At 58.8% G+C, this 24689-nt stretch overlaps 1 protein-coding gene across 1 annotated transcript; it reads right to left on the reverse strand.

Annotated features, from left to right (window-relative positions):
- Positions 1-1609: 1609 nt before the first annotated feature.
- ACE (angiotensin I converting enzyme) lies at positions 1610-22760 on the reverse strand. The gene is made up of 26 exons (XM_028519646.2): positions 22610-22760; positions 22021-22331; positions 21250-21417; positions 20576-20669; positions 19736-19879; positions 18892-19083; positions 18231-18328; positions 17658-17830; positions 17110-17333; positions 16689-16833; positions 16280-16378; positions 15912-16034; positions 15332-15543; positions 14525-14661; positions 13503-13661; positions 13097-13184; positions 11009-11152; positions 10641-10832; positions 8877-8974; positions 8506-8678; positions 6418-6641; positions 5965-6109; positions 5568-5666; positions 3559-3681; positions 3025-3212; positions 1610-2854 (listed from the first exon to the last, which is right to left on the reverse strand). Exons 1-26 carry the CDS (start codon positions 22677-22679, stop codon positions 2625-2627), a joined length of 4053 nt encoding a protein of 1350 aa, XP_028375447.2. The 5' UTR covers positions 22680-22760; the 3' UTR covers positions 1610-2624.
- Between the last annotated feature and the right edge of the window lie 1929 nt (positions 22761-24689).

The raw sequence follows: 24689 nt of genomic DNA on the forward strand, positions 1-24689 counted from the left end.
AGGAAAAACTCAGTGGCGCTTCTGGTTAAACTGTCTGACTAAACTCTGAGGGAAGTCCCTCCTCCTGCTTCAAGCTTATAGACCACCTAACAAAACATCGCGTTGTTTTGTTAGCTGCAGGTGCCGTGCCATTCGCTGCACCCCAGGACTTGCCTGTCTTGTAACTACAAGTTTGTGCCTTTTGACCACCTTCACCCACTTCTCCCACCCTCCCGCCCTCCACTGCTGGCAACTACCAGTTTCTTCTCTGTCATTTATAAGGTTTTTGTGTTTTTTTTTTAAATTCCACATATAAGTGAAATCATACAGTATTTGCCTTTCTCCAAATGACTCATTTTATTTATCATAATATCCTCAGAGGCCATTTATCAAATGTCAAGATTTCCTTCTTTTTTATAGCTGAATTTTATATATATGTGTGTATATATGTCTGTGTGCATGTGTGTGTGTGTGTGTATATATATATATATATATATATAGTCACATTTTCATTACCCATTCACCTGTCAGTGTGGGGGTGGGAGGGGGTGGGGAGGTCAGAGAAACTGTCCAGCACCATCACCTCCTCTGGCCCCTGTGGGTGAGAAAAAGCTGGTTGCCTAGGAGATGATGCTTGGCAGGCACAGCACAGGGACAGCTTGACTTTAGGTCACCAATAGTCTCAATGCCTGAGTGGCCTGTCTTCCTGCTGTCAGTTCCTCTCCTGGCACAGCCCAGGTAGCCTGGGCCTCACCCCCCTCCCTGAAGAAGGCAGAAACCGGAGTCTGAACAAGGTGTGTATTTCAGAAGGCCTGGTGAGTAAGGCTGGTCGGGCGACCACAAGGTTATGCCCCTGTGCCCTCGTTCTGCAGCTCAGGCCTTGGCGTGTGAGTGCTGGCACCCTCCTCACACTGCCCGCGAGCTCTCACGGGTAGCGTGGGCCTCTGCTGTTCACAGGGATGGGAAAGGGGGGGATGCGACAATGACCTTTGCCTGGCAAACAAAGAGCTTTCAAAATATCAGGCTGGGGAGAGGGTCATTAAAGAGGTCTGTTAAAAGAGAGGCTTGGAACTATTTAGAGAATATGTTTATAAATTCCATTGTCCTAAGTAACTGGAAACTTCCACTCTCTTGCATATCCCAAATGCCTCAGCTCCACATCCTGCCCCACGGGACAGGCCTATACAACCAAGTCTACATGAGACACGTGCCACACCGACGCACACACAGACATATTCACAAGCAAGCACACACACACACACACACACACACACACGGCAGCTGCAGATGGGGGAGCAAAAAGTGCACTACAGGATGTCGGGGGTGGACATCAGGGGCTGGGCCTGGCTGGTCAAGGCAGTGGCAAAGCTGGGAAGAGGCTCTGGGACGAGGGTCCTGACGGAGGGGACCTGGCTGGCCGTGGAAGGAAGCCCGTGGCCCTGGAAAGCCAAGCAGCTTCCATTTGGCCAGATTCTAGGTTTGGCACTGACATGCCTGAGAATGCAGCCGGCCGCGTTAACTGGGAAGAAAACAGCTCGGAACAGCGCGGTCCCACTCAACTGCGTGCTGAGAAGAGACGGCTGAAGAGGTGGACACGCCACCACAGCAACAGTGCTTAGCTCTCGGCATTGACAGAAAGGGCTTTTATTCTCTTCATAGTTTGTGGATTTTACAAACTTTGTACAAAAATGTAGATAAAAGTTATAAAAACGTGTTTCTCAAAATGGTACTTGCTCACACCCTCACGGGTCTTCCGGGGAGGCTCAGGCTGAGGGCACGCGCTGGCGGACAGGCGTGGGCAGCCTCCGGCCGCTGGTGCCTGCGTGGGCCCTGCCCACAGCTGTGCTCCAGCATTCAGGACCCCTCCCCAGCCGGGGCAAAAGGGCCTGGCCATGGGCCTCAGGGGCAATACTCAAGTGGACATGGGGCTGGTGCAAGTAGGGGCTTGAGGTGACCATGGGGCCAGTTCTGCACTCTCAAGGCACTCTCCCCCAGGGGAGCCTTCCTGCTGAGGGGCCTGGCCATTTATGGGAACAGCTGGGGCAGGACTCCCACAGCACAAGGACATGTGAGGCAGGAAGTCGAGTGTCCGCTTCCCAGAGTCCTCCTGGGTTGGTGCCTGGGACAGGCAGGGGCTGACTGCCAAGGCAAGACATTGGCCGGTTGCCTGGGCTGGAGGGAAGGCAGGCGTGGGCACTGCTGGGTGGTGCCCAGGCCAGAGCTCTGGGGCATTTTCCCAGGCTCTTCTTGGAGGAGGATGAAGTTGCCCATTGAAGTGACCCGCTTGACTGCCAGGAGGTGGGAGAGCGTCCCTGACCCTATTCCTGGCTTCCCGGCGAGGGACACAGACTCAGATGGGAGGTCAGGACCTTTAATTGTATTCACAGAGAGACTGGGAGGGGGCTGCTTGTTAGGTGGCCTGGTGCCCAGGGACGAGGGGGCAGGGGTCACAGAGGTTCTGGGTCTGGAGGATGGATTCTCAGCACAGGACAGGAGGCAGAAGGGGAGAGGGTCAGGGCAGGAGGAGGAGGAGGGCCGGCTGGGGTGAGCAGGGACAGGAGTGGAGGGTTTGGGCCCACCCCGTGCACCTATGCTGGTGTCTCAGTGGCCGGCACTCCCTAACTGGCCAGCATGGCCCAGTCATCTCAGGAGTGTCTCAGTTCCACCTCGGAGCCGAACTGGGGCCCGTGGTGGGGCCGGTGGAGCCTGTGGTGGCGGATGCTGAAGAGCCGCTGGGTGAGGCCCAAGGTGGCCACCAGCAGGGCGACGCCCAGGAAGAGCAGCACCCACTGGCCCACTCGGGCCTGCTGTTCATCTAGGTCCAGGCCTAGGAAGTTGACGCGGCCGTTGCCCGGGAAGGAGCCTTCTGAGTGAGCTGGGCAGGAGAAGCAAGGAGAGCAGGGCAGTGGGCAGGGCTGAGGGCATCTCGGCTGCTTCCCTACCCGAGCTCCGAGGCCAGACTCGGACCCGCCTGGGCCGGGGCGGGGCCTGGCCTGAGCGAGCTCTGAGGGCCAGCCGGGGGCAGAGGCGGGGGCGGAGTGGTACCGGAGTCCGGTGTCCAGTTGTACTGAGGCCAGCCCAGCATCTCCCCGTGCCGCCCATTCTCGGTGAGGAGCCAGTCCAGCAGCGGCTTGAAGTAGTTCATCATGGCTGCCGCAGACATGTTGGGCTGGCCCGTGATCAGCCTCATGGCCTCTGGCCACGGCTCACTGTAGCCCAGCTTCATGGCGTCCCTGGGGAGCACCAGAGAAGGGAAACCAAGTCAGAAAGACGGATGGGGAGGCTCCCTGCCCCTCCTGCCCTTGATGCCTCAGCCTGACACCCACCATCCAAACCCCATCTCCCACTCTCAACATGGCTGTGGGAGGGCCCGGCACAGTGAGGGCAGGTGAGGGGTGGTCTGCGCCCAGGGGGCCCTAGTTTCCTCCTGCAGAGGCTCATCACGACAAACAGGCTTCACCTGGGAGCTCCCAGCCCGAACGCCAAAAGGCAGGTGTTCCCAGCAGAGCCCCACGGGGCTCCCCAAGGTGGAGGGGTCAGAGGGTGGCAAACAGCCAAAGGCAGGCCGGGAGGACTCACGCCAGGCGCTTCCCTGCCTCCTTGGACTGGTAGATGTCACACTGGTGCAGGGGGCCCTTGTGGCCAGCCGCCTGACACAGTGCCTCGTGGAACTGGAACTGGATGATGAAGCCCACGAAGTACCTGGAGGGGAGGGAGGCGTGGCTTTGGGGGCTGACGAGGAGCCTGGGCCCCAGCCCTCGCTGCCCCAGCCCCCCACTATAGCCAGGAAGTCTGGGTGAGCCCACCCTGGCCTTCAGAGTCATCCAGGCCCCCTTCCACACCTCCACCCTCGAGGCTCTCTCCACATCTCAGGAGGGCCTGTGCTGAGCAGCTCTGGGGTCCCTCGTGGGGGAGGAGGGTCAGCACAGTGCCCTTTGGAGGTGTGGCAGGCTGCTCTGGAGACAGTGAGGTCTCCGTCCCTGGGGTATATGCAAGTAGAGGCCAGTTGTTGGGCAAAGGGTCATGTCTATCTGGCAGGGCTATCTCGGCAGGGAAGCCAGCCCAGTGATCTCCTTAATCCCAAAGCAGCAGGATTCCCTGGTAGAAGTCTGCTGGTCAGCTGGAGCCACCTCTAAGTCTGCTGAGGTTTCGAATGTCCCAAACAAACAGCACAGGCCTCCCACTTTGAATGCTGGGCACAAGCCATGTGCCACTGACTTTTCTGGTGTTTCCTAAAAGTGCTTTGCCAAGGCTGCTGGTCAGAATTGGGAATGAGCCTCCTTTGCCCACTTCTGCCTGGAGAATTACCTATGCTAAGCTCAAAAGCTAACCGTCACGTGGGCCTAGCTTCTGTGTGAAAGTGAATGCCAGCTTGGAAGCCTGGAAACCAGTCGAGAAGGAGGGTAAAAAGCTCTTCCTATGGGTCATCCTGGCACACTGTTAAGGTCAAGCCTGTTCCTAGGTGTCCTTGAATTTCCTTGGTCCCCTGCCCACTGCTGCTCTCTGGAGTACTGGAGCAGACTTTCTTTCCCTCCCTGCACCCTGGAGGACACAATTCACCTACCCCACACTAATGTATTAGACCTTGACTATGTGCTGACATTATGCTGCGTGCTGGGTGGAAGGGTGGGCACAGTGGGCCCTCCATCACTGGGCTTTCAGGAACCACAGGAGGCCAGGGCTGGATGGAGCCATAGTCCTCACTGCCCTCTGAGTCTTGCCTCATGGGTGGCCTGGGCTACCTGCAGCCCAAGGTCATCAGGAACCCCACCTGAGGCCTCCCCAGCCCCCTACCTTCCAGGAGGACTGCAGACCCTGCAAGCACCCACTTAACCTGCCGCATGTAGGAGGACGCGGGATGCTCTGGACACCTTCACGCTGCAGCTACGTGACTCACGGTGCTAGTGTGTGTGTGCACACCATTTCACACAATGATTCAGTAACAGTGGGTTGTGGCCACCGTGTCCCAAGCCTGCTATGCATTAGACCATGTGCTTAGAAGTTAACTGTTGCAATAGTCCTGTGAAATGGGTTTTCACAGGTGAGGGGAATGACACAGACATTGAGGAACATGCTTAAGAAATAAAAGGTGTGGGGACAAGATTTGAACCCAGTTCTGTCTGACCCCAAGCCCATGATCCCATGCCCCTATCAACACAGCCTCCCAATCTAACTGGGTCTCTAACCCTAGTGTTAGTGTACACGAGGTCATCCAGGTACAACTCAAATTATATCACGGGCAATATGTTCAATACATACAGTAAAGGAATCACAATCTTGTTAAGAAAAGAAAAAAAAAGAAAGTAACAAGGCTCACTCAGCCATGATCTAGCCATGGGCCATGGTTAATATGTTAACAACCCAACCAAGGTCTTATAACCAGTAGCTACTCAGGGTAGAGTTTCTGGTTTCAACTGTCTGCAGCATAGACGCTCTCACCGTACCAAAAAAACAAGACAATGGTCAGCCCTGGTTGCAGGTGAGTGTGCAGTGCAGCCAGCTACCCCCCTCACCCCTGGTCACCCCGACCAGATGTGGCAGTGACAGCAGTTTGAACCCTGAGCGGCCTCCTCCCTTTCCCTTGTTACCTGATATAAGGGACATTTGAAGAAATGTGGAACTTGGCCCCTGGGTCAAAGTCACCTTGAGACCTGGCCACTGGTGGGCAGAGTCCCTGGTACTTCAGCCTGTCAAGGTGGAAGACAGGTTGGAGAAGGGTCTGAGGAGAATCGAGCCAGACAGGGTTGGCATTTTTGACTCCAAGGGTGGTCCTTGCACCTGGGGCTACACCACATGCCCCAGACTCTGGGGTGCTGTGTCTCTGTGCACAATCACCCCCACACACCCCATCACTCACACACAGAGACCCATGTGCACAGGTACACACACTCAGATGCTACAGACACAGACACACCATGTGCACACACACAGACACCCACGGAGCCCCTCTTCCCAACCCACACCCACACAGGAATGTTCTAGAACCTGAGGCTCCACCACTCCTGGTTGTAGTTCTCCTTGGTGATGCTTCCATCAAACACCCTCCAGCGCCACTGGTCCACAAGGTAGCTAAAGGGGATAAAGGCGATCTTGTCCAGGGCTATCTTCATCAGGAAGTTGATGTCTTGCTCTGCCAAGGGGAGGAAGCCTACGGTCAGACCCACACCTGCCTCCTGCCTGGTCCAGGCAGCTCGCTGGGGGTGGGTGTGCGGTGGGTGGGGGTGGGAGCGAGCTGTACCTCTTTGGCTCCTGCGACCAGCCTCTTGGGGTGGCCTGTGGGTTCCATCCTCCCGGCTCACTCTGCTGGTGGCCCCACTATCCCCCATGGCTCTGTCCCAACCTCTGCTTGTGGGCCATTCAGTCCCCTCTCCCCGCATTCCAAGCTTGCCACCCCTTCCTGGTCCCTCTGCCCGCCAGGATCTCCTGTTCTTCTCTCACCGTAGCTGCCACCATCGCTACTCAACAGGTTGATGGTGTGTAGGTGCTTAGGGGTAGACACCGAGAGGGCCAGCACATCCCCAATGGCTTCGTGAAAGCCAGGGTTGGCACCCTCCTGGAAGGTCACAGGCAAGTCCTTGTACTGCATGAAATACTGTATGTGGCCCATTTCGTGGTGGGCCACCACCAGGTCCTCCATGTTCACAGTGGTGCACTGCTTGATCCTGGGAACACAGGGGTAGAGAGAGGGTGTGGAAGGGGACGGTGAGGAGCCCTGAGGACCTGCTGCTGTACTCCATACAGAGCAGACCCCATCACTGCCGAGAGCAGAGAGCCCAGCATTATGGGAAAGAAAACCAGGAGGAGATATGGAATGAGCCTGAGAGAGAGGGGATCTGGGGCTTGGAAGCCTCTAGAGTGTGGTCGTTGAGGGCATTCCTCTGCCCCCAGCTTTTCTGACTAGCTCCAGCCCACATGGCCACATTGCTTTCTGGCTGTGCAAAGTGCTTGCTCTGGAGACCCCAGGACTCTCCTTTATGGCCAGTGCAGGACTTTCTAGAACATGGTTCCTGCTGTTTCTTATGCACGTTTTGGCTCTCCCAAGACTTAGGCTTCCTGCGGAGACACCAGTGTCGGAGCTGTTCCGCGGCCTGTGTGTCCAACCGCAGCAAGCATATTCAGCCCCGGGTCTTTCACAGCCAGGCCTGAAGTGACATCCACAGAGCCATTCTGGCCAGAGCTTCCGCCTTTCTCTCCATCTTTCCTCATTGTCTTCTGTGAGCCAACGAAGCTCTCCCGGGATCTAAGAGCCTTTTGGGTCTGTCAACCCCATTTTTCTGCCATTCTGTTTGTTGGGAAGGGCAACAAGCTGCCCAGCATCCTGAGGCTCAGGTCTGTCCGCCTTTTCTTATGACTCCCCCATACAAGGGAGGACCCCCCAAAAGAACTCTCGTCCCCTTGATTCTTTCTGCACCCCGCTCTACAGCTGTAGCCCTTGAAGGAAAGGCCCAGGGCCAGTGGGCCTGTGAACCCTGCCTGGCTTGTTCCAGGCTCTCTGGGTCTACTTTTCTCGTAAGCTGCCACGGATCCTTTTTGCCACTCTCCCTCCAAAAAGCCAAGGTCTTCTTTCCCTTCTCTTGAATCTAGGTTGGACAGGCTTCAGCCAACAAAATCTGGCAGAAGTGACTCTGCTCGTTTTGGACTTAACCTTTAAGAGACTGGCTGTTTCTGCTTTTGCTTTGGGGATGCCAGCTACCAGGTAAGAAATCTCACCATCTGACTGCCATTCTGTGAGGAAGCCCAAGCTAGCATGGAGAGCATGGACTCCCCCTCAGCCCCCCGCTGTCCCAGCCCAGGGACACCATGTGGGGGTCAATCCGAACATTCCAGCCCCAATACGTGCCACGTGGAGGAAAACTGAGGAACCAAAGCAATAGCCAGAACCAAGGCCACAGACAGATAGCTCCACTGAACTGCCCCAGCCGCTTTCAGAGCTCCCCCAGCTGCGGGCTCTGTCACTGCAGAGCAGGGCCAAGCCATTCCGCTGTGTTGGCTGACCCGTAAAGCCATGGTTCAGACCACTAAGTGTTGGGGTGGTTTCTTATGTAGCAACAGATAACTGAAGTGTGAATAACAGATAACTTCGGTGAAGGTACCCTCTGAGCTTCTGTTCAGTGAGGGTGGATCTATGTGAAGTCACCCACGTCCTCGTGTGTCTCCCTGTGTCAAGGTACATGCACCCGAGGAGAGGGCTAGCTGTATGCAGGGGCCATCCGGAGTGAGAGAAGGCTGGGCAGCTCACACGGTGCGCACACCCAGGACTGGGGTCTTGGGCTCTGACAACTGACTGGGCTGGCATAGCTGGCTGGCATTTGAAAAGACCCTCACCTGGTAGATGCGCTTCTCCTGCCAAAAGCCAGTGGCCAAGCTGAGGCTGGGCCCCGTACTCTTGACTTTCCATCCCAACTCTGGCCCTGCACTGGCTTTCACTCGCTCTGGCTGAGAGGGGCCAGCAGTGGAGCCTGTATTTAGCTCATCCCCTTGCCCGTGGGCTCAGAATAAGGTCCCCCGGCTGCAACCTGGACACACCTGAAGTCCTTGCCGTTGTAGAAGTCCCAAGCGGAGGCATGGCATACCACCTCCCGCCCATCGGTCGGCTTCTCCAGCATCGACTTATTCCAGAACTCAGGGGGCACAGACAGAAGCCCCAAGGAGGTGAAGAAATTGTTCGCTTCCTCAAACATCCTTCTGGGAGTCCAGCCCTGCAAATAGAGGGAGCTTTGCCCAAACTGGGGACTGTGGGGGCAGACTGTGTGTCACAGGCAGGGAGGGTACTGGGAGAGAGCTAAGCTGGAAGGACCTGGCCCAGAGGCCCCCCTCCTCCCGGGGTGGAGCCCCCCCTTCCCTGTGCCCTGGGGCCCCCTGGAGGAGCAGGAGTGATAGAGAGGACAGGTGCAGACCTGCTTTATCATGGCCTCTGTGGCATCTATCTTGGGGGCCGAAGGGAAGGGAACCACCAAGTCATAGATGTTGACCCAGCTCTGTGCCCACATGTTCCCTGGAGGCGGGTAGGGGAAGAAACGGTGGAGACGGGAGAGATCGGTGTTACTTCTTAGGCTCAGGGAGGGCAATCGGATCCCAGTCCTGCTGATCATAACGTCTTTCCTGAGTGCCCACTGTTTTCGAATTGTGCTGGGCACTTGATATACACTATCTTCAGCCTAAACATCCAGCCCACAAGGTCATTAGTTTTCTGGCTCACGGGTGAGACCCTGCTGCCCATCAGGGAGTCAAGATGGTCCCTGAGCAGTGGAGACCAGTGTGACTAGCAGCTGTGTACAAACGCAGAAGCTTCAGGCCCCTGGGACATCAACGTGCACGTGGCCACTACTTACCAAGAGTCAAGTAACCCGCCCAGGGCCCATGGCTCCTAAGCGAGGGGTCTGGGGCTTAAAGGCAGGGAGTCAGGTGTGCTCCTGCCCAGCCACTCCTGTGTCCCCTCCACGTTGCCTGGGGCTGTTTGTGCGGTCTCAGCCGCCGTCAGGAGAGGCCGATGCCTTTGCACGTGGCACATGACCGGGGCCCAGTTCTCCAGGAATGGAGAACAGGAAGATATTCAGAGTGAGTGGAACAGTCCAGAAATAGATTTGGAGTAGAGGATCTTTCATAGTCAAAGGAGCTTAAGCTGGAAGTGACATCAGGTGAAGTCTGAAGTACAATGCAGTGAGAGTGAGTGAGAGAGAGAGGGGATGTGAGGGAGCCAGGGCCTGGCCACTCTGATCCCGGGGCTTGAGTTCTGAACCTGGCTCTACCCCAGCCCCCCAGGCCACCTGGACACATGGCTTCCCTCCCAGGGTCTGTGCCTCTCAGTCATCACGCTGATACCTGTCCACCCTAATGTTCTTTGGTCTCACCAGAGAGGGGTCAAGGACGGGCCTCCTAGGGTGCAAAGGCCCTCCAGGTTGAGTGGGAACTAGACCCAAAGCCAAACCAGCTTCTGGGTTCTCACCCAGGATTTGTAAATAGTCTGTGGCCCTTTCTGCTCACAGTGACGCGTTTCCGATGGCCCAATAAGGACAGGATCCTGGTAGCCTCTACTCCCCTCTGGTCCCTACCATCCCTTATCGTCTTTCACTGCCTGTTCCATGTGCTCAGGGCATTTGAATTGACAAGCCCTGGAAAAAGAGGGTCCCAAAGTTGAGGTGGATCTACACTCTCAGGGTTCTTCTCTGGCCTCCTAGCTCCCTTAGGATGCACGCTGAGTCTGCCCTCCACTCCCTGCCCCGACTTTCCCACCTGGCAGAACCTCTCATCTTTCAAGGCTCCACTCACGTGCCCTCTCCCCGCCCCATAGGCCTCAGCTCCCACACACAGCCCCTTCCCTCACCCTCCGGGTCACACTGCCTTGAGCTGTGATGGGTAACGGGCTCCCTGTAGCAAGATTACAAACTCTCTCCACTGTCCCACTCATGGTGACTTGTACCACATGAATCTGTGGCAAGTGCAGCACCAGATGCTGGCTCTCCTCCCCGACCTCAGCCCCACCCACTCCAGCTGTGGCAACCTGCCCTCCATAGGCTCAGGCCTTTCTACTCTCCCGCCTGAAGTGCCATCAGCAGACCCTTCCCCGCCTGCCTTCTGCTCTCTGGCCAGCGCTGGCCCCACCCTCCCTCACGCCGGCATCTGTCTTTGCCTCCACTTGAAGGCCCAGCGCCTGTCCTCACCCAGCAGATGAGCCGGAATGGGGCCCTCCAGGTGGATGTGCTGGGGCCCGTAGTGGCGGTGCAGGGCCCGGCGCACGTAGGCGTGCAGGTTCAGGTAGAGCGGCTGAAGCTCCTGGAAGAGCTGCTCCAGGTCTTGCTCCAGGGTTGGCGTCTCGTACATAGATCTCCACGAGTCCCCTGTGTCCACGTAGCCTGCGGAGAAGACACACCTTGGCTCTCCCAACACCCGGCCATCCCCTGAGCAGCCCACCACCACCACCTCCTCCAGGGACCTCCCTCTCGCTGGGCTGATGGTTTCTAAGGACCTCTCTGAGGGCCCCAGGGGGCCTGGGACCAGAAAGCCAGTGACTCTGGCCTGAGGGACTCACCATTGAGCCGGGCAGCCTTGTTGGAGAGTTCCACATATTTCGGGAAAGAAGGGAGGATGGATCTTCCCACCTTGTCTCGCCAGGACTTCCATGCCCATAATAGATCCTCATATTTCCGGTTTGTGGCCATCAGAGTTGTAATATCTGGGGGAGGGGTTGTTGACTGGCTGGAGCCCCCAGCCCTCGGCCTACCTGCCACCTGTCTCTAAGGTGAACTCAGTCAGTTCAGAGCTGCAATAAACCTGCACAGGCAGCAAGTCCAGTGAAAAGGGGGAAAGGGGGTGTCCTTTCTACGTGGCCTACAGGGTGGCGCTGCAGGGATACCATATCAGGCCATTGTAGGCTTTCAATGTGCTTCTTTTCACATGAGCAGTAAGGTGACACGGCTGGTTCCCATGGCTGAGCGGGGCCCCTGCCTGGGAGAGACGGCCCGAAGGTCACAAGACCTGAGTTTTTACTCTAGTTCCTCATGGACCCTAAAATTACCTTGCAAGTCACAGGAGCCCCCTCTCCCTAATTACAAAGTGGGGACAATGCCGGCCCTCGTGGGGGAGTCCAAATCAAAGGGGAACATGAGGTCGCTGAGCGGGGAGCGTCCCCTGTGCATTTCCACATCCCCACAGGGTGCAGGGTGTCTTCCACGGACTGTAATTGAACTGGACGGAGTGAAAGAACCGTGTCATCAGGGAGCCAGAGAGCCTGGGCTTGTGGCCCGTCGGAGCCGCCGCGTACGAGGCCTCCATGGCACGGGCCACGCGGAGCTGACACACACGCCACAGAGCTGGGCCGAGGATGGCGTGAGCTCCGGGGTCGTCCCTCCTTGCCCTGGCCCGAGCCGGTCGGCTTCAGCCACTGCTCGGGGTTGTCCACGCTGCATTATCTGCCTGGCTACATGATAACACTTCTCACAGAGAAAGTACGTTCAGATCAGTTTGGAAAAAACTGTACTCTGAGAATTCCGCATCTGCCCCTGCTCATGTGCACGTTCTGCATTCGCGGGTGTTGCTTATTTTCACTAGTGGCCTCGCGGTGACCCGACGGCCCAGCCCCAGATTAAGAGGCTAATTGATTGGGGGGGATGAGGATGAGGGCTACGTTCCCCTTAATGCTCTCCTCCGTAAACACACTCAGACTCATATGCACACACACACGCACACCACACGGGTGCGTATATGCGCGTGTGCACAGGCCCCTAATACTTTGCGTGCATACCCACGTACACAACCCTCAGGCCAAACCCTGTCCCATGAACACTGTTTCTCTCTCTTGTTTATTTTCCACTTCCCCTTCTCTTTGTCATTGTTCTAGCGTGGGAGTTGGGCAGAGGGCCAGGAAGAGACTATTTCTGGATGGAGATTCCTCAGCAATAGCATTTATGCGTTTGGCTCCCCAAGCCTGGGAAGGGCGGGCCAGGAGGTAGGAGGTGTCTGGCTGTGTACAGGTACCCTGTACCCTGTACCTGGCTGTGTCCAGGGGGAGCTCTTTCAAAGGGGGGAAGGCAAGAAGGGCCCGCCGGTGTGGCGAGAGACAGGGGCCGGGCCTAGCCACAGTCAGTCGGCTCTTTGCAGCAAGAAGAGGTGGTCGAGGGAGTGAAGTGGGGCGCAGTCTGGACCACGCAGGGGTTTCTAGGGCTGTGCCTTCAGTTTCTGGAGGGCAAGGGAGGGGCCAGAGAAGGTGGGGAAGTCGTGGAGAGGATTGAGAAAGGAGCATGGAGGAGTGGTGGCTAGAGTTCCTGTCCTGATTTGGAGTCCAAGTGCTAAAAAGATGACTTGGAGATCCCGCTGCCCTCAAGGGCCGAGTACAGGAACAAAAAGAGAGACCAGGAGATCCTGGAGGGGTCCCTGGGGGAGTGGATGGGTGCACCCAAGGGTGGGCAGTGGGTTAGGCGAGAGAGGAAGTCGGTGCTGGTTCTAAGTGGGGCAGAGAAGGCCGCCTGGTGGAAAACGGGGCGCCGAGTTTCCTCAGGCATGCTGACCCCACAAGTTAGGAGCACCTAACCCCCTTTTCACCGGCCAGCACCGCTAACACTGCGCCACCGCTGCCCCCAGTCTACCCAGCCCCTCCCTGTCCTTCCCCACTCGAGCTCACCAGGCTCTAGATGTAGACACGTGCCGTTGGCGTGGCACACAGAGGCCACGCTGTAAGTGGTCTCCATGTCCAGCAGGATCTGGTTATACTGCAGGAGGAAGAAGAGAGGCAGTGAGCTGCACCCCTCTGCTGCCTGCTCCACCCCAGCCTCATCACAGTGCGTGTGTGTGCGGGGGCGGGGGGCATGCTGTGGACCTGGGGGCTAGTGTTCCCAAAGGTGCTGCCTTCTCAGTAGAGGAGGCACGCAATGTGCAGGTGCGCATTGACATGGCAGGTGTCACAGCTTGACAAAGTAGGGACGAGATGGCAGCATGAAGACCAGAGCCTGTGCTGGGCTCGTTGCCCCGAGTGGGACCTGATCCTGACCTTGGACCCCCCACTCCCTGCTTCCCCCAAAGCCACACACCTCCTCCAGCTCCTTTTCAGGCAGCGCCGCCCGCTCGAGGTCCTGAATCTTGTGTATCATCCGCTTCATGGTGGTGTTTTGGAAGTAGGTCACGTCGAATCGCCTGGCCCGGGTGCCAAACGCTAAGGTGTGGTTTGCCATCTGTGCGTTCTTCTGTAGCTGAAGGCAGAGTGGGGGGGGGCAGGCTATGAGGCTTGGAGCTTTGGAGAGGCCCCTCAGAAGGAAGTGCCCTGGGGGAGCCCAAAGGGACAGGGTGGGGGGCGAGGAAGGGCAGTTTTATCTCGCTGTTGCTTTTGCCTATAAAAGACTGTCTTTGACCTGCACTGTCTGAGATGCCCTGGGTGCAGTCCGTGTTGCTCAACAGATGCCCTCAGACACTCTGCTGTGGCGGGGTGGGGTGGGGGGACACCACCCTAGCCCCTCCCCTGTATCTTAAAGGCCATCAGGATGGAGGCAGCTTGGTGTTAGCACCATGGCCAGCCTCTGCTCTGAGCCTCAGGCCCCTTCTGTGAAATGGGAACATGATTGTTGGTTTTGTGAGGCTGTTGAGGAAGCAACGGACAGAAAATGCCAGGGAACAGCGGCCAGCACACGGATCTTCAGGAAACATCCGTCCCGTTCCCCTAGCTCACCTTGTACAACCTCTGCTCCCCACAGAGGCGGCGGATGGGGTGGGAGGGAAGGGCAGCCCTGGCTACGATGGCAAACGGGGGGCTTTCAATCTTCTTAGAAATGAACTTCGGCCTCACTTATTTGTAAACAAGTCATTCCTTCACTAACAACGGATCGACTGTTAACGAGAGACTGCTTGTCTAGGTGTCAAGTATATGCCCCATACTGAAGTTGAGTATTGTTTTAAATATTCCATCTGGAGTTTTCACAAATTCCGGGGGCCTCCCTGTGCCAAGGCGACACGGGCGGAGGACGGCCTGCACTGCCTCCGGTTTTGAGGGCTGGGCCCGGCGGGGAGGGGCACACAGGGCGCTGCGAGTGCACGGGGGTGGGTGGGCGGCGGCCCCTACCAGGATCCTGCTGGTCTCCGTGCTGATGTTGGTGTTGTAGTCCCAGTTGGCCTCCGCATATTCATTCCACACCACCCGGGTTTTCTCGTCATATTCCTCCAAAAAATTGCTGGCCGTCACCTCATCGGTCACCAGGACTGTGGGACAGAGTGGAGGGAAACAGACAGACCTCCCCTTGCCCTCTCTTGTGATTGGCCTGAGCCCCCGACCCTGCCTCCCCCCCACCTCCCCCCAATCCCCGCCCCCTCGAGGCCCTGCCCCATCCCTCCCTGGTCCCACTTGGGCTCTGGGTTATCTGGCTGCTGGTTGTTGCCTGGTGAGTTGTCTGGTTTCTGGTTGTTGCCTGGCTGGTTGTTCTGTGGTCGGTTGTCACCTGGTGGGTGACCTTCTGGCTGGGTACCAGCAGGGGGTGCCCGCAGCAGAGCAGGAAGAGGAAGAGGAGGCTGGGCAGTCCTGAAGCAGCCCAACCTTGGCCCATGGCCGCAGGAGAGAAGAGCCCTGAAGCCACCGCCCTCTGGCCAATAAGAGTGGAACCTGGCACGTGACCTCATAGAGCAGTGTGACTGGTCAGCCTGCCCAGGGGACCTCGGATCTGAGCACACCCTCTCTAACGTGCTGGGGAAATGACAGCCCCATCTGCCACTCTAGGGCCCTACTGAGGGGCTAAGGGGCTGCCTGGCCCTCCAGAGATGGGCACCAGGGCCTGCTGGGAGGAGCTGACCAGGACCTGGCCGGGAGGCCTGAGGTCCAGAGCCCAGCACTGAGAATGTGCCTTAGGGCCCTTCCCACCCTCACTCAGAGCTTTACCGATGGCCTCCGGGTAATTGTTGGGCAGTGGTGGCTGCCACTGATATTCTGGCCAGCCCAGGACCTCGTTGTTCCGCTGGTTCTGCTCCTGCAGCCACTGGCTGATCGGCTGGAAGTAGTTGAGCAGCGGCTGAGCATCCAGGGCCTCCGAGCCGATCATGTCCTTCAGCACCTCCTGCCAGGGCCGCGAGGAGCCTGCTCTCAGCACCTCCCTGCCAGGCAGAGTGGGAACCATAGACACGGGGCACTCAGGCCAGTGTCCACTACTGGCCCACCTGATACCTCTCCGGCCACTTTTGCCCCCCTGCTCGAACAGTGGCATTAAGACTCCGGGACCTAGGATTTCTATGGAGGGGGTGAGGGACATTCACCTTGCCCCAAGCCAGCTGCCCCTGGGGCCTCAGACCTGGGCCCACCCAGTAGATATTGGATGAGAGAAAGAAAGGAGGGGGTAGGGAGGAAAGGCCCCCCAACAGGTCGGCCCTGTGGTGCTGTCACCGGAGCAGCCGGTGGCTTTCCAGACATGCCCTCCCAACCTCTCCCCCACCCTCCCACTTGCCCTCCAGCTCCTCCCACACACCGGAGCTTGTCTCCTGCTTTGGTGGACTGGTAGATGTCACACTGGTGCAGTGGGCCCTGGTGGCCTGCCTCCTCGCACAGGGCTTGATGGAACTGGAACTGCAGGATAAAACTCACAAAGTACCTGCAGGCACAGGGCGGGAGTTAGGGGCTGGCAGGGGTCCCCTGCCCAGGCACCATCCAGCTTCCCACAGGGCCGAGGCTGCACCAGGGGCTGCCTGGGGAGAACCGAGCCTGGCTCAGGAGGGAGGCTCAGCCAAATTCCAGGGAAGGACATGGGAACAAGCCCTGGGAATGGGGGAGGCAGGATCATGGGAGCAGAGGGAAGGGGACTAAAGGTATGACAGACCTGGGTGGGGACCACAGTACCTGATGTATGGTGTCATGTGTGGGATATGAAACTTAGCTCCGGCATCAAAGTGGGTTTCATTTCGGATGACTGGAGGACAGATGCCCTGATACTTGGTTCTAAAAGAGAATGGTTAAATGATCTTAGGACCTAAGTATTGCATATGGGCTGGTTTAGTTTTTGCAGAAAAGGCTGGTAAGCAGGCATTCCCACTTGGCCATCCCTTCCATGTCTTGGTGAGTTGGGGAAGAATCCCTGAAGCAGGAGTTTTCGGCAGGAAAGAAGAAAGTAGCGGGCGAAAGGACAGAGACATCGTTAGAGAGAGGGAGACTGGGACTGGCGGAGGCAGGAGGCTCCCGCTTGCCCGGGATGGTATGGGGTGGAGGGGGCCATTTGGGGTGAGGCTCTTCCCGACCCCTGTTTGCTCACCGAAGATACCACCAGTCAGAGTTGTAGCGGGAAGGCGGAGTGCGTCCACTAAAGACCCCCCAACGCCACTGGTCCACCAAGTAGCCAAAGGGCAGGAAGGCAATTTTTTCCAGTGCCATCTTTAACAAGTAATTGATGTCGCTTTCTGTTGGGAGATGAGAGGTGAGGGGTCAGAGGGGAAAAGGGAGTCCAGCGAGGACCAGGTGGGCCTGGGGAGGAGCCAGCGGGAGGGGTGGCTGGGCAGACGCAGAGAAGGGAAGGCCGGCCTCCGAGGCCGTGGGGGCCTGCTCGGCAGAGGGTCCTTGGGCAGTGTTGAGCTGGGAGTCAGGGTGCGCTGTGGGGCACCAAGGAAGAAATGAGAAGGGCAAATGGGAGCAAGGCAAGCGGGATGGCGTGGGCCTGGCCCTGAGCGCCCCCGTACCCGTGTCATTGACTACGTGGTCCAGCAGGCCGATTTTGTGCAGGTGTGCAGGAGTGGAGACGGAGAGCGCCAGCACATCCCCGATGGCCTCGTGGAAGCCGGGGTTGGCACCTTGGCGCAGGGAGACGGGCTGGTCCTTGTACTGCAGGTAGTACTGAACGTGGCCCATCTCATGGTGCACTGTGGACAGCTGGTCCATCGCAACCCGTGTGCACTGCTTGATCCTGGGGCAGGGAGAGGGCGAGGCTGAGGGTGAAGGGCTGGGCAGGGCAGGGACCAGCGCGTGGGGAGAGGACGGCCCTGGGGCTCAAGGGGCTGGTGGAAACGCACAGAGCCTTTGCCCTGCCCCAGCCTACTTCCTTTCCAGGTGCAGAGCTGACTGCCTGTCACAGCTGCTGAAGGACAGTGGCCCGACGGCAGCCTGGGATAGACTGGCCCCCCAGCCAGTGCGGCACTGTGGGGAAGGCGGACCCGGGAGTCGGCTTTTCTGTGCCTGGGGTTCCCACCCTCCCCAGAGCCCTCAGCCCCTTGTGGCCCCGGGTCCAGACCTGAAGTCCTTCCGGTTGTAGAAGTCCCAGGCGGAGGCATGGCACACCACCTCGCGCCCGTCGTTGGGTTTCTCCAGCATGGACTCTGCCCAGAACTCGGGAGGCATGGGCAGGAGCCCCAGGGAGGTGAAGAACTCCTCGGCCACCCGGAACATGTGTGTAGCGTTCCAGTTCTGGCGGTGGGTGCGGGTGCGGGTCAGGGGGACTGCCGGCCACTCTCCGTGGCTGCCCTGGGGCAGGTCTGGGGCCCCCCACACAGGTCAGCTCCCTGCCCATGAAGGGCATCTCTGCTCAGTGGCCTCCTCATCCAGAGGCAGGGCCCCTCATAACCATAGTGGATAAGCCAAGAGGACTCCTCGCACCCCACCAGTGGGGGCCGGAGACAGGGGCTGGCATCTCATCGAGGACATACACCCCAGCTCACCACTTATACGCACACGTCAGGCTGCTTCTCTGTAGAAAGGGAGGGGCTGAGGTTCCTACCCGACCCATCTCCCTCTCATGACTCCCTCCCACCCCTCTTCCCGTGTTTCCCTCTTGCTGTCCCCTCCCTGGCCTACCTCAGGAGCTTACCTTCTGCACCATAGTAGTGGTGACGTCAAGATTGGGCTTGTCAGGGAAAGGTACCACCATGTCGTAGATGTTGTCCCAGCTCTGGGCCCACATGTCCCCTAGACAAAGGGGGGAACTGGAGAATGCAGCTTCCTGCCCCCGCAGTGCCTGCTCCCCCAAGCCTGGTGCTGGGCAGTGCCTGGGCCCACAGCAGCCGGACACCTGGGCTGAGGCCAGGAGGCCGGGCATCTCCACATCAGCCCCACTCATGGTCCCCAGTGCTCCGTGTGCCCCGGGGCCCAGGCGAGGCTGTCGGGGGGCCTTTCTGATAGTGCTGGGACCCCCGCCTTCCAGGCCTGAGGCAGGGCTGAGGGGAAGGCTTTCTGGAGCATAGACCATGATCCTTCTTCCTCCACTGGACCTGGGGTCAAAGCCTTCATTGTGACTCCTAGCTCTGCCTTTTGCTAGCTCTCTGTGCTCTGCCAAGTCACTCACCTGCCCTAAGCCTCAGGGTCCCCATCTGGAAAGCAGAAATGATCACGAGAAGGACCACCTGCTTTATGAAGGTGTTGGGCAAGCTGCTTGGGCTCGTGCGTGTGGGAGGGAACAGTGTGGTGCTCTGAAATGGGAGACACGGTGAGGATGATCCCTGGGGTGTGTGGAGGCAAGGCGAGGTCCTTACCCAGCAGGTGAGCAGGGATGGGTCCCCGGAGGTTGATGTATCTGTCCCCATAGCGACGATGCAGCATGCGGCGGACATAGGCATGGAGGTTCAGGTAGAGGGGCTCTAATTGATTGTAGAGGCGCTCCAGATCCTCCACGAAGGTGGGTGCCTCATACCAGGAGCGCCAGTAGTCCCCCGTGTCTGAGAAGCCTAGCAGCAGGTAGTGTTGGGATGCAGCTCAGGCTGCAGGCTCTGGCACCTCTGGCCCAGCTACCACTTCGCCACTCTCCTGGCTCAGGGCCTATATATCTGCCAGCTAATGGAAGGGATGGCTTAGGGGTTGATGGTCTACAATTTTCTAACTAGGGGTTGAACTCCAGCTAACCAGACCCTGGAGAGCTAAGAGGCGAAGATGAATGCTAGGGAGAGGAGGAGTGCCTGAAGGGTCAGATAGGAGGGATGGTGTGAGGGCAAGATAGCATTCTGGTAGAAGGCAGGAGGGGCTCCCACCTGCTTTGACCATCCGGAGGGTAAGATAGGAGGGATGGTGTGGGGGCAAGATAGCATTCTGGTGGAAGGCAGGAGGGGCTCCCACCTGCTTTGACCATCCGGAGGGTAAGATAGGAGGGATGGTGTGGGGGCAAGATAGCATTCTGGTGGAAGGCAGGTGGGGCTCCTGCCTGCTTCCACCATCCGCCGTCTGTGTGACCTTTGGATAGTATCTGCAGTCATTTCAACAGCTGCTCTGCCTGCCTCAGGGGCTGGGGCTCAGTGCAGACAGTGGTTGGGGAGGGCACCCTGCAAGCTGGGTATGGCAGCACCCACACAACGGCAGGGTGGGGGTGGGGTGGGGCATGCTCACCATCCTTCTTGTGGGCCTCATTGCTGAGGGCAGTGAATTCCTCAAACAGGGGTTTCAGTGGGACGCCCACGGCATTGTGCCAGCCCTCCCAGATGTAGAGCAGCAGGCCGTAGTTCCGAGAGGCGGCCAGGATGTGCATGAGGTCTGAGACACAAGCGAGCAGGGTCAGTTAGAAGGCTTCCGGGCTGAGGTCGGCATCAACCTTCATCAGAGCTCCCACATTGGTCCTCTCTATTTCCACCTGCTTGCTCGACATCATGATATCCCCAAAGCCAAGGGCAACCTATAAGATGGACAGGATGGGGCTGGGAGCTGGATGAAGCAAGCACCCGGGCAGGGCCCTTGTCTCCAGGGAAATGATGATCTAAGGTGGTTGATGCAAAGAGGGCATCCACAGGCCGAAACTCAGACAGGCCCTCTATGGCTCATTGGATGGAGTGGCTGACCTCAAGGCTACCTAGTAAATGGGGGTGGAGTGAAGGGGGAGAGGTGGACGGTATAAGCAGAAGTCCAGATGGGTCTAAGGCCTATGGAGAGCTCTCTTGGAGACTGAGAGGACCCCTGAAAGGGGAAAAAAACTGAACAACCCAATGCAGTCAGGAGGAACAATGGGAGAAGCCAAAGTACACATAGGGGTGGGGATGGCCCGGGAGCTGGCGATTCTGGAAGTCAGTTTGCCAGGAAAAGCCGGTGTGTGGGGGCACCTGAGAGTCCCACCCCAGTTGGAGGTCAGTGTCGTTGGGTTTACCCACTCTCTCCACCGGTCATCCTCCTGGGTTCAGGGTGATGGGAAGGGCTAGGAGGCCCCAGCAGAGAGGCACTGTAGTGACAGGGTCGTACCTGGGTCGAGGGACCAGCAGGTGTCATTCCTGCGGGGGTAGCAGACCTTGGCAGTGGAGAAGATCCTGTTCATGTTGCTTTGCAGAGAGTTGTACTAGAAAGTTGGAGTTGAGACCATGTTAATGATGAACAGGCCCAGGATTACCTGGCCACCCTCTCTTTTCACTAGAAGGAAAAGAAGGCCCAGAGAGGGGATGTGGCATGGACAGGCCACTCAGTGGCACTAGGAGTGCTTCTGACCACTGGTACACCGATTCCCTCTCCAACAGAAGCAGCCAGTGGAGGTGGAGACAGTGTCCTGAGAGTTAGGAGTCCACTCCCACCTGGCAGGGAGGGCAAATCCCGCCCCCCGCCCCTGGGGATGTCTTATCAGTCCTCAGTCTTTCTAAGGAAGCCTATAAACCAAACTCGGAGAAATTCTGAAAACTCCTGTTTCCTCTTTTACTGTTTACTTGCATTTTGCTTTCTACTCCCTGATACTTGTTGTAACCCAAAACAACTTCCCATCACATCTCCAAGAAAAATCAATATATCAGGAAGCCATTCTGTGCTTATACTGCTTTCCCCTGCAGATCCCAGGGTCCCTCCCTCCCAGGTTCCCCTCCCCTCCTCAGCTGGGCGTGGGGAGGCATCCCCACCACTGCTGCCTCTCCCCTCAAGCCCACCGGCCCCACCTGCTGCCGCTTCTCCAGGGGCAGGTTGGCAGGGCCCAGGATGCGCACGCCGCTGAGGACCCTTCGCAGTATTGGGTCAGTGAAGTTCTGCCAGATTGGGTCGTACAGTTCCTTGGCTTTCTGGCCCCAGACCTCTGCAAACTCTTGGTTGAGCAGGGATGCTTCCTCCTGTGGGCACCGGGAGGGCAGGGGCATGTGTATGGGGAGGCCTTGGTGCTGCGAGAGGGGAGGAAGGCCAAGGGCTCCTGAAAACTGGAGCTTCAGGGAGCCCTACCTTCTCCCCCTGAGCCCTGGGGTCAGGGACTGGGGGACTCTGCCTCAGGGCAGCGGTAGAGCAGAAATAGGGGCCCGAAGAGAGGCAGGGGGAGGAGAGGGAGAAGACTCAGGGATGAGCAGCGACAGGAACAGTGAGAGGGGGGTAGGCTGCGGCGGGAGAGGACGAGGTCCCGGAGCAGAGCCGGCACCCTGAGCGAAGACTGCTGCTGACCCAGCTCCGGGTCATCCCTGGGCACTGCCACCTGAGCGAACTCCGTCTCAGCGGAGCCTGCCTCATCCATTGGGTTCCTGTATTGGCTCGGACCCTGTGCCCAGCCCCGCGCTAGGCGGCCTCCCTCCAGTCTGATGGGGCGCGGCGGGAGTGGCGGGTGTGGGGGCCCGCGGCCCCCAGCCCAGGGTACGCGCCCGGCGGTGACTCCCCGCCCCCCACCGTCCGGCCGCAGGCCTGTGATTGGGCGCCCGGGCCCCGCCCCCGCCCGGGGCCCGCGCGCCCACCTGGCGCCGCGCGTTCTCCTCGGTGATGTTGGTGTCGTGCGCCCAGCTGGCGACCGTGCTCTGGTACAGCACCTGCTCGGCTTTAGGGTTGAAGCTCTCCACGAAGCGCTGCGCCCCTTCCTCATCGGCGGAAAACTCTCCGGGCTGCAGCTCGGGGGCCAGCGCGAGGGCGGCGGGCGGCGACGGCGGCGACAGGAGCAGCAGCAGCAGCGGCAAGAGCGGCGGCCTGGGCCCCAGACGGCGGGACGCGGCCCCCATAGTCTGGCGCGGTGCGCGGTGCTGTCCGGTCTCCCGCGCTGAGCCCGCCCGCTCTGCGGATTATAAAACCGGGCGGCTGCCGCCTTCTGACACACCCCCACCTCCCCGCCCCACCGCGCTTCCTCTCTGTCTCCAAAGTCCCCTGGCCGCGCGGGCCTAACAGAGCGGGGCGGGGACGGACGCTTCTTGGCCCGCCCGGGTAGGGGCGCCGGCCTGGGGAGGAGCGGAGGCGGCCCCCTGCGAGATGCAGCCAGGAGGTGGCGGGTGGGGCTTAGGTCAGGCTCTGGGGGAGGAAGCTAGCAAGGGGGTCCCCCGCCCCGAACACGCACACCTTTTACACTGAGGGAGCCAGCAGCCTGCTGGAACACCCAAGCCTGCCCACCGTGCCCTCTCCTTGTCATCACACAGCCTGGCAGCTCAGAGCAGCGGCCCGGGAGTCCTGCGGTCTCTGCCGCTCAGTCTTCCGGCCTAAGGGCCCCAGGCCAATGGGGCTCCACAGTGTCAAGGTGAAGAAGCTGTCCGCAGCGCCGCTGGCGCAGCAGGGAGGTTAATGATCAGTCACCACGTCTGGCTTCTTCCGTAGGCCTTGTGGGGGAGGGGCGGAGAGGGACCTAGTGATTGGGGGAGAGTTTAGGCTTTGGCAGGCGCCTGGGGAGGTGCAGCAAAGATGTTCAGAGCCCCCCCCCCGCCCCCCCCCCCCCGCACACACACCTGGGGACTGGGTGGGGGCTGCCAGGAAACGGGGAAAGAATGGAGGGGCTATTTTGGGGGGGGGGGCAGAGAGAGGCACAGGAGCATCAGCACACCGGCCCTCTGCCCATTGGGACACTGCCGTCGGGATCGCTCATGCAGATGCAACCACACAGACCTGTAGCCTTTGACAGCTACAGAGAGGATCCTACAGATGAGAACAGCCCCTTCATTCAACAGATGAAGAAATCAAGTCTCAGGCTGAGTGGCTTTCCCCAAGTCACTACACTCCCCGTTAGTCTTTCCCTGCCTCAGGCACGTGTCCCTGTAAGTGGCAAGCATAGGGGGAGGGAGGACAGTGGTATGCTTTTGAGGTGGCTGTGAAGATGGGGGTCCCCTCTTAACTCCTCAGCACCATAGTGTCTGTTGTCAGAGGTGGGAGGACCCAACACCCAGGCAGACACCCTACCAAGTGTGGGAGGGGACCTTGAAAGAAGTGTGTGCTAGGCAGAAAGAGCAGGCAAGGAGCCAGGGACAGCTGCTGGGGAGTCCCCAGCCATTTGGGAGTCACCTGGACTCCTGCATGTGGTATGGAGCCTGGGGCTCGGAGGGACACCTGGGCTCACGTGTCACACTGGGCATATGGAGTGTGGCAACAGGCTGTGTGACCTGAGGAGCCTCAAGGTCATGCTGAGTTGTCAGATGACATGGTGCCAGGGAGAGGTGTGTTGGGGAGGATGGGCATAGGGGTGGGGAGGAGGTGGCTGCCCCAGCCTTAGGAGGGGGCAGGCAGGGTGTTGTCAGTGTTGTCCTTAACCATGGTGGGTGGAGGAGAGAGAGGAAGGCTGGGGCTTTTCCTCACACCAGTGCACTTCAGCACTGCCTGAGTGGACCCTGCGATCAGATCAGCCCAAATGAGGTCAAGGGCCAGGCTGAGGGTGAGGCAGCGGCCCAGGCTCTCCTGCTCGGAGCCACCCAGCTTTCCCGTGGTCCTCACTGCTCAGCTTTCCCGGCCTTGAGGGCAGTGGGCCACATGTGCCATTGAGCTTCCGTCTTCTGGGAGGGAGCAGCCTCTCCACCCGTGGAGGCCGGAGGGAGGGATTTTGAGTGTGGCGCCCCTTCAGGCCCTGGAGGAGTGGTCCTGAGGGTGGGGGGAAGGGTAGAGAGGACGAAGAGTCTGAGGCTCAGCTAGTACTCAGGGAGCCCTTCTCTTCTATCAGGACAGAAACTTCAGAAGGCAGATGGAGGCAGGTTTCAGCCAGGGCCACGTCCCTGAAGAGCTCCTGAGAACCGGGTCTGGGAGGATGGCGGACCCCGTGCTCTGTGCCACCTGCCCATTCTCAGGTCTCACCGTTTGGCGCACTGACAGTGGCTACAGAACATTGGAGTTAGGGCCTGAGTTTCACACAGAACAGCCCCTGCCTCCTTGAAACATCATAGATGCAAAGGCAGTTCATGTTTCAACCGTACCCTAAAAACCCTGGTTTACAAGGAGCAAACTGATAACGGCTGGCTGGGGGTGTCGCCCGAGTCTCCATCGCGGTAGCATTTCCTGTGATGGCTTGTGGGATTGTACAGCTTCTCCGCTGAACTGTGAGTTCCAGGAGGACAGAGGTTGTGTCTGCCTCATTCTCCGGTTTCTCCAGAGCGCAGTTCAGTGCATGGCACGAAGGAGGCCCTCGTTCAAGGAAGGGGGAATGGAAAGGAGGGGTGCCCAACAT

Source organism: Phyllostomus discolor, chromosome 8, assembly GCF_004126475.2.
Source record: "Phyllostomus discolor isolate MPI-MPIP mPhyDis1 chromosome 8, mPhyDis1.pri.v3, whole genome shotgun sequence".
Classification (NCBI taxonomy): Eukaryota; Metazoa; Chordata; class Mammalia; order Chiroptera; family Phyllostomidae; genus Phyllostomus; species Phyllostomus discolor.

Excerpts from the sequence above, each read along its gene's own strand:
- ACE (XM_028519646.2), bottom strand. The coding sequence starts at position 22,679 with ATGACAAGGAGAGGGCACGGTGGGCAGGCTTGGGTGTTCCAGCAGGCT. Across the intron at positions 22,332-22,609 it reads TGGCTCCCTCAGTGTAAAAG|AGCGGGCGGGCTCAGCGCGG; the intron begins GTGTGCGTGTTC and ends TATAATCCGCAG. Across the intron at positions 10,833-11,008 it reads CAAGGCTGCCCGGCTCAATG|GCTACGTGGACACAGGGGAC; the intron begins GTGAGTCCCTCA and ends TCTTCTCCGCAG.